Source organism: Pyxicephalus adspersus, chromosome 7 (genome assembly GCF_032062135.1).
Source record: "Pyxicephalus adspersus chromosome 7, UCB_Pads_2.0, whole genome shotgun sequence".
Taxonomy (NCBI): Eukaryota; Metazoa; Chordata; class Amphibia; order Anura; family Pyxicephalidae; genus Pyxicephalus; species Pyxicephalus adspersus.
This window is the reverse complement of record NC_092864.1, coordinates 42,117,714-42,131,058: the sequence shown is the minus strand read 5'-3', so window position 1 is coordinate 42,131,058 and position 13,345 is coordinate 42,117,714. Positions and strand designations below refer to the sequence as shown.

The window sequence follows — 13,345 nt, the reverse complement described above, 5'->3', positions numbered from 1 at the left end:
TACTCTGCATTTACAGCTTTACACTTTTATTAAAGTGTACCGAAACTCAATATTTTCACGTTACATAAAAGGGTAGACCACCCTTATATGTAAAGGGAAACGGTTATTCATTTTTAATTTTTTTAAGTGCAACAAAAGGTGCAGCACCTTACCTTTCAGTCTTGATTGCCTAAGTGATCAAGACTGATTTCTAGCGCAGAGCCTCCCTAGATACCTACGTCACGCATCCTGGAAGGCTCTAGGTGCTCCTTCTGGGCATGCCCTAATCTCAGACATGCACAGAAGGGGCATTTTTTCTATTAAGGGAAAGAGATGGCGATCTCACGCAGCGGCCTACGTCTGCTCAGGTGAGATCGGGTGACGTGCCGAGAAGATCGAGGAAAAAGAAGGAAGTGAAGAATGAAAACGGTGGCAACCGACGGTTCCTCACTGCTGGAACAAAGCATTACAGGATGACGCGAATGGATCACGGGAAGGACTAGCTCCATCGAGGGACCTGCAGGATTATTGGTAAGTGTAATTTTTTTGTTTTATTTACATTAATTCCATTTTAAAACAGTCACACTGTGTTGTTTTAGCAATATGGTAGCCTCCCACTCTTTAAAATATGTTTATTCTACCTTGTATTGTTAAGTTCATACTTTTTTACTTTGTAATAATAAAACTGGTGTACAGAAGTGGAGAGTCTTCACAAAATAAATTAAGTTAATATTTACTACGATTGTCCAATCTTAAGAAAAGTACTGTATATACTTAAGTATAAACCAAGATCTTTGATCTGAAAATTACAGTAAAAAATTTTTTTTCACAGTTCACACCAGTAGATGGAGCTGTGTCTTCATGTAAAAAATGAAACAAACTCTTGTTCTGCAGTTTAATATTAAAGAATGTGTTACACACTTTACACGAGGATACAATACCAACTGCTGGTGGTAAACAATATTGCACAAAAGTTGCCAGTATTGACTGGTTGATTGATTACTTTTTTGAAACTCTTGATTACTGTTTTGAATGTTATCAGTGATGGCTGCATTTTGTGGGGAAGCCAATTAACCTAACTGCATGTTTTTGGAATCCTTAGTGAATAATACAAAATGTTTCTTTGATTCGAAATAATATGTTTCCAAACTCTACCACTGGTCCCTTATTTTAATGGACAACTTTACTGTACCTGCACAATAGGGAGTCTTAGGAGGGCAGAGGATCATGAATTAGCTGAATGTTGAGATCTGTAGTTTGAATGATCAGGCTGAATTTTCTTTTTCAATGAAAAGATAAATATGCCCATTGAGTTCCCCAGATCTGTGAGAGGTTCTCTTTAAAGCATCTTAACTAAAGATGATAACATAGCGTAGTATGTAATACACGTATACCATTTTTATATTTCAAGTGTTGGTTTCGGCGTTCTGTATAATCACGCTTTACACAACCCCGCATTATTCACTTATTTAGTCCTATTTGAGCGTATGCCTCCCTACACTGCTTGCTTGATATAGAAACATTTGAGTCTTGCAGTGACATTTCAAGAGGGAATAAGTCTCATCAACAGTACAGGAAAAACAGTATTTAAAATGTCAGCTCTCTGCTAGAAAATTAATCATGAGTTTAATACACCTATTGAGAACAAGAGTCTGCCCACAGGAATGTGTTTCATCAGGGATTACATTGTATTTTAATAGTTACATTTTAAATAAAGGTGTTTTTGAAACAGAACGTCTGCGATGAAAAAGTGAAATGCATTAAACATTAACTAGTGTAATAATATTTCCTAACGTTTCCTTATACAATTCTCTGGGTTTATGATTAATGCATTTGATGCTGTGACAAGGGGAATTGCCACCATCGTCAGTTATGAATAGAGGTACCCAAAACATAAACAACAGGGTGGCATCATTCACATGCCTACGTTAATGCTATAAGGCTTTTTACTGACCCACGTTGGTGCAGCGAGCCTCATTTGTCTTCATTCGTTCACAGACTCCATAATGGAATCTGTCAGTTGTCCATTAATTTACAAATTCGTTTAATGCTGGTGGCTGATTTGAAAAGAACGGTGCCAAGACTCCCAGAGCAAAAAATCAGAGCAGTGTCCAGAATCCAGAACTACTAATCATATTATATGCTTTATTTCAATGATAAAACCTTATTTTTACTATTCTTTGGAAATGGACCAAAAAATTATGGGGGCTGCCAATACTGACGTCCTAAATTACTAGCTGCCAGTATATTAAAGAGATCTATTTAGTAACCAAACACGTCTACCTAAAATTCTGACATGACATGACGTCCAGCAATAATATAATGTTTCAAAAACAAAGGAATCCTATATTTTTAGTTCAGTAACTTTGTCTTAGCTGAGATTAAATCATTTGTTTTCTGCAGGCAGAGAGAAACATTTGCTCAGTCTCCCTACCCCAGAGGCTATGTTCACCCTTAACAAAAATGGTGCTGTCCTTCGAGAGAGAAAAATACGTGAAGGGTGGCTTCAATACTTTGAGACCTGGAACAAGTATTAATATCATAAAGTCATATGCATTGTTGTTCTGGCTTAGTGTGTCAGTGAATGAAAAGCCAGAGGTTTTAGTATGACAGACAAGAATTTAGTATTTGCTGAATAGTAAAGACTCCTTTAATATCCATGGTATGATCTCATAGTTCATTACACTGGGTGGGGTTAAGCTTGGTGGCACTGTCTAGGTGTAAAAGTGATGGTGGAACATGACATCACTCAGGGTGTAGCATAAATTACTAATTAATAATTATGTAATCGTGGAGGACAACAGAGCAAAAGGAAGCATGCAACTTCTGAATTTGTGTATAGTTTGTGTGTAATTATATGTAAATTTCCTAAAGAGTATATACAAGTATAGGTTTTCTGTGGCCTTATGTTGGCCATTGCTGTCCCTCAAAAAATGCATGGAGAACTGTAAGAAGCACGGTAGGGATATCACCAAATCTCACTCCAAATTTTGTAAGACACACTTGCATACAATGACATGCACTGCTATTTTGCAGGAGGAATTCAAGATGTTTTGGAGTAATATTTAGGCTTTGTTAACATTTTTAAATGTTACATATAACATAGCAAATGTTTCATTTTTAAATTCAACTCAATCTATAACATTTTATTTTTGCTGACATATTGCTGCAAAACCATATGCTTGGTTTATCCCACAGAGTATATTTTACTGACATGCCGGCAATAACAAACATCCTGGCATTTTATTCGTTTAACAGGGAAATCTGTAAAGCTCGTTCTGAAAGACAAACATGCTTTCTGTTCCCTCTTAAGTGTTCTGATGTAAAGAGCCTATTTCCCGGCACACAATGCTGTTTGTCTATTGTAAATGGTAAAAGAGTAACATGTAATAATTGTTTTTTATTTTGTATTTCCAATTTGGGGACACAGGTTTTCAGATAAACATGTTTGCAGAATCCTGAATTTTTTTTTTACTGACATGTACAAAGTGCTAACTTATGTCAGCAAAAATGTTAATGGAGAGGAAAGCTTACTTATATCAGAGCATAATATCACAGCACTTACTGTAAATTCACGTACAAGAATTCCTAAAGGGAAGCTTTGTTTTAGGTGACTCCTGTACCTTTATAAATGTGTCCTTTAATAGTTGCCCTTAAACCATTGGTGCCTTTTATTATTTTTATTACACAGTATTTATATGGCGCTATCATACTACGCAGCACTGTACAAAGTCCATAGTTGTGTCACTAACTGTCCCTCAAAGGAGCTCACAATCTAATGTCCCTACCATAGTCAAATGTCAATAATGTAGTCTATGGTCAACTTTTTTAGGGGTAAGCCAATTAACCTTACTGCATGTTTTTGGGATGTAGGAGGAAACCGGAGTACCCGGAAGAAACCCACGCAGACACGGGGAGAACTCGCAAACTCCATGCAGATAATTTCCTGGCTGGGAATCGAACCTGGGACCTAGGGCTGCAAAGGCCAGGGTGCTAACCCCTAGGACAAACACCTTTAGTTCCGTATGTTTGGTCTCTCTTGGAGCAGCACAGGCTTTCTCCCAAAAACAGCCACTTTGAACTTCGCCCATGCCTTCTTTTATTCTGTACTTCCAAGTGACTGCTTGACATGAAAAGCAGAAAATTCAGTAAAAATGACACTCCTAAAGATGGAAAGTCGTCGGTCTGTCCACGATCCTAGTCCAGTCGGACCTGCACCATCCCACCTCCCATCTCTTTTCCTGGCGCAGCCTCCTGGGATATGTTCGGAATGTATCTCAGGAGGCTGCAGGTTTCCCCTTCAGACTGTACTGCTGTTGTGGTAAAGATGAAAGGGGAGGGGGTCTCCTTTTTATAAAAAAAAAATGGTGATAGACCTGTTTTAACAGTCACTCGGTGGAGTCATCTACATATGATTTACACTTGTAAAATAATTTGTACATTTTTTTTATATTAGAGGCTTTACAGCAATGAGCAATGTGAAAGCCCAGAAAAGGAAGAATGGTAATGTAGGTAGGGGTAACTATGGATTCTGTACTTGTATAGGTACTGAATCACTGCAATAGGTAGTGTTCTACCTACTGTGGATCACTTCACTATTCTCCTTGCTTTAAAAAGTAGCATCTATCAAACAAAATTTTAATAATGGGCTTATTGGACATTTGGCTGATATTTAAAGATGCTGTCACATTGAATGGGCAAAGTGACAAACGGTCTTTATGTTTTTTAGTGGTCACATGTAGGTCAAATCACCCACTGGCTTCTTATTTCTCCTGGGTTTCCTTTAAAACTTGAGATATGCAGATAAATTGAAGAATAAGTACTGTACTGGAAACTTTCTTCTGAACCTGTCTAAAAAGAATGTGTCTCTTGATAAGGTGCAGTATTATAGGATAGCAGCCTAGCACTCACTGTCAAGGGTCCTTGAGGAAAAGGAAAAATTCAAGGCATTATTTACCTATTTAACTATTTGTAGAGAACAAATAAAATGAAGGTTTTAACTGAAATAAAAATCTGATGTAACACAGAGGTTTTTTTTATTATATATGTTCAAGCAGTCTTTAAAAGATAAAAGCTACATAGAATAAAAAGGCTTTGGGGCTTTGTAAAGAAAGGGAAGAGGTAGCATCCATATGAGCCTTATTAGTGTTTAACTGATGTTTTAGTGTGATTCTAGATTGAAACTGGAAGATTCACACAATATTAGTTCAGAAATCACAGACATTTTTTTCTTTTACTGGGCTGGTAGTAAATGGCTGGATAAGTGTAGGTTATTCTCATGATTTTGTTCACTGCTTTCGATAATTGGGCTCTCTTTGATTTCCTAGTGGACGAGCCTTTCGTCAGTCGGGTGTGATCATTATTACATGAAGGAGACTATTCAGTGTATTGCAAAATCTTCTTCTTAGTAAATGCTGTCCTTCACAATACAGAAAAGTGAACAGGGAACAAAGTACAGGTGACCAATTCTAGAACTAGCCAGTGATGATGGGTGGAAGCTCGTGTGATATGTAAAATAAAAAAATCAACTCAACAGCCAAATTGTTCGATATGTACACTTATCAGTTTCTATCTCCGAGCATTTACTTCTGTCTGGGGTTCAGGAATCCCCAATGGACAAATTTAGTAGACCCCACAAGCCTTAGTTTGGAAAATTGGTTGGGACAGAGAAGGAACCAGGAGAAAAAACAAAAAAAAAGCTGAGCCCGAAAAAAACTATTGTGTGGCTAGTTTTTCTTCCCTTACGCACTGAGGGAAGAACTGAATGATCGTTTAGTAGAGAAATACTTACTCTATTCTTCTCTCTGGCTATCTTTTCACTAGATCACCAGTGCCCATAATACAGAATGGGAGCATGGGGGGGGGGCTGTCAAATTCTTCTAATTGGAGGCTGAAGTGAGAATAATGAAAATACACAAATAATTATCAAATGCAAAAACAATGATCAAATGCAGGAAAGAAATATGGAATATAAAGAGCACTAAATTGAATAAAACTGCCCAAAAGACCCATCGCCCCCAAAAAACAGCCCCTCTAACAAAAATAAGTTTAAACAAATTTAACCTACTCAGCTCAATCAGCAAAATTGAAGGTTTCTGCTCTGGGAACATTTAGCTGACGGCAAAATCGTTAATTTTGCAATGAAATCAGCTTTGCTGAAATCACTTTACTCATCTCTACTGAACACATTATTTTTCCCATTACCCACACCAGTCCTATCTCCTCAGATCTCTTTTTGGTGGTGTAACTCTTTAAATTTGTAAGCACAACAATGGCAGTAGAGTTATTGAGAAACCCCAAGTAAAAAATGCAAACAGACAGCTCTTTATTGCAGAAGGGGCATGCTATGGAAAGCAATCCTACCTGCATGTTTTGTAGCCTTCTGTTGCATGTACGCTGTTGTGTATGTGTAGCTCAGTGTACAATCCTGGCATACCCAGATGAAAGAAAGACTGAAGTTAGTCATTCCGTTTTGGCCAATTACCATGGCTAAAGAATCAAAACCAAAAGTAGACTGGGTAGAGATAATGGCACTGGAGGTAATGGAAGAAGCATTGTGTTATATCTGTTTCATAACTGCAAAGTGCTTTCTGTCTATGCTAACTTTTCATATACATTGTTGCCGTTTTTCTATAAAGGGTTATAAAACCTCTTCCATTTAAGTTATGGAGAAGGGTAGGGAGGAAGGGTAATGTAGTCCTAATGCAGCCACCACATCTGCCTACTAAAAGGCTGCAATGTATTGAAAATTTGCTCTTGAGTTTAGATGTTAGTTGTTGTTAGAAAACTGACTACACATCATATTAATAAACATCCATTAGACATGCAGATTTGTATTAAACAAAAATACATGTTTGTGTGCTCTACAGACGTCCTTGAAGCTAGCCCAACCTCAAAGGAAAAATAGAGGGGAAAATACATTCCAATCAATGGATCCCCTCTACCCCAAGAGAACAATTGTCTAAGGGCATGTGGTGGTATGCCTCCAGTCGAATTAATTGAAAGCCGTTGTAAATAAATAAGATCTCCTTCGTCTACCATAGGCTTCAGCGGTCAAGCATTTTATCAGTTCATGGTAGAAGTGACTTTCTGGGTAATCGTGCTTTGTAAAGAAATTGACATTTCGGACGGGTAATGAGTGATTGCTTTGAGATATAAAGCTGATTTCCTCAGCCGAATTTAGAGATAAACCTGATACATGTTGGCTCGCCGTAGTGTATTCATCTTTACTCCAACAAATAATTTATGAGTTCACAAAGAAGAGATTCTTTAATGCAATGCAGCCAATGTGACCTCAGATTCTGTTCTCACACACCATTTAATGGGCCTACAATTTCCATGCAGGAGGGTTTCAGCAGATTCAGTCACCTTTAAAATAACCTGGTATTTGTATGCGGTGAGAATTGATGTTTTCCTGTCCTTTAGCTCCATCGAGTGACTGCATATTGGTTAATTAAGTATACGTGTATGACTAATGATGCCATTTATATTCTATACACATAAAGATCAAAGCAAAGCAATGGCAAACTTGTGACAAATTATGACAGAGCTTCTTAGTGTTCCGAAGTACAATACAACATGTAAATGTTCATTCTGATGACCAGATTGTTGAAGAAATGTGTGCTTATTAAATGTTAGCGCATCTGTAGCTGTTATATTAGATATGGGTGGACATTGGTGGGTTTAATTATTTTATGACATTGGTAGGTAAAAAATTCTGAAAGTATCTTTGCTGGCTGGAGGATTTCGGCAAAAATATGATATAATAGCATTCCTTCCTTCTCCATAGAGTTTACACTTCAAGACTGGTTTAGCTGAGCATACAAATTGTGTGCCCTGGTATACCTTTCCTTTTCTATGGCACGGTTAGATGATCTCTGCACCCATCCACTTAAAGTGTATCAGCAAAACTTTTTTTGGGATGGGGGTAGAATGGGGAAACTTCAGGGTTTTTTTTCCCATAGGGCTCTTTTTTCCCATCACTTCTACTTCTGTGTTAGAGGTTCTAGCATTCTCCTGCTAATAATTTTTACTTTGGTCTGTGTTGCTGTTAGAGTTTTCTGAACTTGGCGAGAATACATTTTTATTAGACAGGAAGTGAAAAAATCTCTCCATTGGAACATCTGACTGCAATAAAACTTGACAAGAGTTCGAATTCTTCCCCACTCCCAACTGACCAATTCAGAAATTTTTCCATTTGTCATTTGATCAGTCAGAATACAGAATTCTGCCCTTCTGATCATTTTATCAGAATAGGACTGATCAGAATTCAGATTAGATTCCAATCAGATGCACTTGATCATTCACATTCATACAACTTGTATACTTTTAATATTTACCATCAACCTACAACCAATCTGTTTCCTAAAATTGGTCAACTAACTGAATTCACCTTAGATCTGATTATTTTATCTGATGGAGTTTCAAAGGTACAGATCTTTCTCAAGAATTTTTTTTATTCAATTAGGCTGGCAGGTGATTCCATCCAATACTAATATATACATTTCGGGTGTATACTTGTGGAAACATGTTTCTGTTATGTGTACTAATGTGACAGTTTTTGGCATTGGCTAACTTTAGTTTAAAACTTTAGAAATGAGTCTTTTGCGTTGCCATTGGTTTTGAACATTAACCATCTTTGCTTTGGAATCCATGTTACTTGCTTTTGCTTTTGTTATCAAGCCTTTATGTTGTTTATTTGTTGATGTGTTTACCAAACAAATAACAATAAGTAATAGTCCATAAGGTGATTGTTAAACCCCAAGACTGTGTACGCCCGTTCAATTATTGTTGTCCTGAAAGATCATTTCCAGCGACTAAAGAGTGACAGATAAACAAACTATGGAGACATGAGGAGGAAGAACGAAAGATCTGCACCCCGCCATGCCCTCCTGCCTTCACTTGTATTGTGGTCGTTCATAGTCGGACCCTCATGGATCCATCAGGACGGATCCATGAATGACGTCAGTCAGCCTCTGTACACGTCAGATTTTTGCATGAGACGAGCCCAACCATTCGTATGGGCCGAGAATCATCTGACATGTGTACATAGCCTAAGACTAAACTTATTTAATATGCTCCCTTTTGGTCCTTTGAGGTATCTAAAGTCAAATCTTTCTCATTTCGAATAGATTAAATAATTTTGGACATCAATAAAAACTTTCTGCTTTTTATACAAAATAAGAGTTTGCCTTTGATTAAAAGGTAAAAAATAAAATAAAGCAGATTCTGCTGAGTGTTACCAGTCAGCATTGTTATGTTTATTATTATTAATAAACTGTATTTATATAGCACCAACATACTATGCAGTGCTGTACATTAAACGGGTTGCAAATGACAGACAAAAACAGTGACACAGGAAGAGGAGAGTTCCAGCCCATTCCAGTTCTCTGTGAACTGCATAAAAAATCTTTATAGAGATGAGGAAATTATATTTATATTGTTATAGAGATGAGGAAAGGGGGAAGTATAGTCCTGAGACACTGCTTGCCATAGGGTGACCACATTATTCCTCAACAGTCAGTGAGTGTTGTCATCCTAGGACAGGAAGTGGGTTTCTTTTTGCAGAATCATCAGGAGAAAATAATAAATATATATTTTATATGGTATATATATATATATATATATATATATATACTAACAATACAATATGATGCATTATAATACGAATTTGTCTTTTTTTAAATACGGGATATCTGCTAGTTGTTTGTTGACCACGAGCATGGGACAAAAATCATTAGAAATATTTTTAATGTGCAAGCACCAAATAAATCTGACAGAGGTTCTATCCTTTTCCCCAATCTATGTAATACAATGTCTTTGTCTCAAGTTTCACCTTCATCTGAGTAATGTCAGCAGACATCAAGGGAAGCAAATCATGCAAATTGTTTCATTAGAAAAAGTTGAAATTTTATGTGGTTAAAATGGAGTTGAGAAACCATTGTTTTGCGCGTTTTGAGTGAACTACCTGGGTGTGTGCATAGCCTCACCTTCCTAAGAAAATATACTTGGCATAATTATCAAACAAGAAATAGCTGACATGAAAGTACAAAGTTACAACACCAAGTCTGATTTTAATGCTTAAAAAATGCTTGGACTTTTAACACACCTTATAGTGTATGTCAGGTTATAGCACATGGCTTTAACAAAAAGCTATTCAAAATATTGTAAATATTAGCTAAAAAGACAAAAGTCTAGTTTTAAATGGATTTAGGAAGCTGCTGAGTGTTTACTGGCTCTTTTAAGGAGATTCAGCCTCACTTTCTGTCCTGCTGGCAATGGTTTCTGGCCAGTTTATAACTAACAACTCCAAAAATATTACATTCACCTACAATGGAGGAAGGTAGGGTTACTTTTGTGTGGGTCTCATAATGGAGACCTGCTAGAACAATACTTTTTAAAGTTAAGCAGTGTAAGTACCTGAATTGTATTAGCCCCTTGCATTCCTCATACAACATATCTCAGACTGGGAGGGTAATAGGCAGCACAAGGAGCCAGTCAGTTGTGCCTTGGTACATGCTAATTGAAGGGGAGAGCAAGAGAGGGGAGAGAGGCTCGAGTTGAGCTCAACCATTCGTAATTCTTGCTCGAGCTGAGCTTGACCATTCGTATCAGGTGAGAATCATTTGACATGTGTACATGCCTAAGCTGTGTGTATTGATAGTGCTCAAAAGATGTCAATGTCAGATTACAAGGAATTTGTTTTGCTTGTAGCTGTGAAAAATTCAGATATTTATACTTGTTCTGAAAAAAAATTGTAAGGTCCCTTTTTAATCAACTGAGCTGTTACAGTAGAATTTTTAATTTATTATGTATGGGCTGCTAATATATGGCAATAGCCCTAAAGTTGGATATGACCCAGCACCCAGCAATGAATGTGTATTGTGGAGCGCTGCAGTGTGATCACATTGCCTGCTTTGTTAACGGAGTATTGGGATGTCATTTCAAATGCAATGCACTGCAGTGGCACCACATGACCTGCATAAACCCTTACCTATTTTTCTTTTTAAATGAGCGCATAACTGGTTTAATGGCATTTTTATGTCTGCCTCCACTCATCCTTTACGCAGCACAAAGATTTGCAAAGTTTTCTGTTCTCTGGTACTTTTGGTGTATTGCAGAAAATTGGTGTAAAATGGATTTTGATTGGATGTTAAGGGTTAGCACACTTTGCACATTCATGAACAGACACATTGCTTTTATTCTTCTCCCTTATACATTACAATTTCAAGACGAGCTATTACTTTCTTTACATTTAGCTTTACGCTCATACATGATCTTCATGGTAATTTCAATAGGATATCACTGGAGAGGACCGCATGTTGTTTAGGTAATTTGATTTTGCCTGTTTGCGTGGATTTAGACCTGGCATAACAAATGTATTTATTAAATCTACTTAATATCTTGCTGCTGCTGGAGACTGTTCTCCAGTGTAACATCTCAGCAAAAGCCTATTCTTTTTTTTTCTCTCGCTCTCATTGTACCATTTCCTGGGGACATTTTATCTACTATGCAAACTATAAATTAAAGCTGCCAAGAAAAATAGAGAGAGAAAGAGCTATACATGAATACAGCTAAGATGAAAGCTAATTGCTGAGTTAAGTAGGTATTTTCTTTGTCACCATAAATGTATAACTAGCATTATCGGTAATGCTCTGTAATGTGGGCAGATGGACGCAAGTATTAAGGGTCTCTGGCATAATTAGTGTTGTTTTGTAGGGATTCAGACCTTTGTCTAGACAAGCTGTAAAAACTGCATTACAAAAGGCAGGAAAGGATGAGCATCAGAAAACAAAGCTCAATTGATCTTTTTTATATTTAGCATTTAGGACACAAGAAGGATTGCAAATCATCGTAAAGCTGTATGATATGACTTTATTTTGGCGTCATACGTTGTAGCTGCTCTACTAGTGTGCGAATCCTGCTGTAATCATTTTCAGTCAGATGAAGTCCTGCTGTCTTGAGCTATGTATATGCAGGAATCTAATAATAAAATAAAAATATAGTAAAAAACAGGATGCTGCATTAAATTTTTGGGTTAGTCTCTGGGTTAAATAAAACTGTTACAAAGAAGGACATGCAGGAGAAGAGGCTTTATACTTATCTATCCAACCACCGGGTCGTCAGATCTTCAGTCTTGTAGATCAGTGATCTCTTTATTTTGGACATATTCAGGTTTGTTGGATACCTACCTCCCCCTTCCCCATTGCACACTGTGGTTACTTCTGCTGGCCCCCATTTTATTACAAGACACATGGGCTTCAATGGAAGAAACAACAGCAAGCCATGGGGGATGCAGGCATCTGCTGTTCTTAAGGGTCAAATATGAATAATCTTTAGGCAGCAGAGGCATTACAGGACAGAGTCTCTGTAAAAGAAAACTGTATTAAGATAATACCATTTTAACTTTCTGAAAATTCACAATTCTGCATATTCAAAGGTGTAAATGATGGTTGCATTGGTCCTAATTTGTTAAAGCTCTCCAAGACTGGTGAAGATAGGTTATAATTGAAGAACCTTGGTGATGTAACAAACCTTGAATGGCTATTAGTTGGCAAAAGTTTTTAATCCTGGACCAAATCTATTCCAGGTTTGTTGGATCACTTAGGTTTTCCCATTTTATCTTCTCTGGTCTTGGAGAGCTTTAATAAATCAAGTCCATTGACTGTTCCTCTATAGGGGTGTTATCTATGGTTATCAAGCACAGTCAATTTTGTCCTATTCACTTCATATCTGGAATTCATACTTTTCAGTTGTAAATACTGATCGCAGTGACATTCTATGTATTTATAAAACAGCCCACCCTACAAAGCTGTCCTATGACATGATTTGTCTATGGTAGTCTTATGGTAAAACTGTCATGTTTCTTTCCCCATTAAACATTGTCCAGAGATCCATTGATATTTGGAGTAAGTAATCACTCTGCACCCACAGCAGGTGAATAATAGAAAATGTGCCTGTTTGCCGGATAATTGTAAAAATTCCCCATGTGTGCCATGCATAAAATACCACTAGAAACAGCAAAGATAAAAAAAAAGTATTCACAATCTGATAACAATCTATACTAATATATCATTTCCATGCGTACCATATATGATTGTACATTTCAGATTCCATGCCTAGTAATCTAATGTACTTGTGTCTGTTCCTGCAGGACATTTCTTCAGAGCTTCTGGAGACCAGCCGTTCAATCTGTCCAGTGCCTTTCCAATGATCACCCACCCAGTCTTCGGCCTACACGCAGCCAGCTCAGGACACTCGGAATTTGGTGGTTTGGGAACGCTTGGAACACCCACAGCCTTAGCAGCACATCCCCAGCTAGCACCTTTTCCAGGTAAAAACTGCACACCTCTACACTTTTGTTACA

The 13,345-nt window shown here is 37.3% G+C and overlaps 1 protein-coding gene across 20 annotated transcripts in view; it reads left to right on the top strand.

The window, feature by feature from the left end:
* Window positions 1-13,345, top strand: part of BAZ2B (bromodomain adjacent to zinc finger domain 2B) — a 185,077-nt gene that overhangs the window by 114,394 nt on the left and 57,338 nt on the right. For all 20 annotated transcript variants that reach the window (XM_072418200.1, XM_072418211.1, XM_072418199.1 and 17 more), the window contains one exon: window positions 13,133-13,312. In XM_072418200.1, coding sequence (XP_072274301.1) covers window positions 13,133-13,312 — 180 coding nt within the window. The remainder of the gene's footprint in view (window positions 1-13,132; window positions 13,313-13,345) is intronic.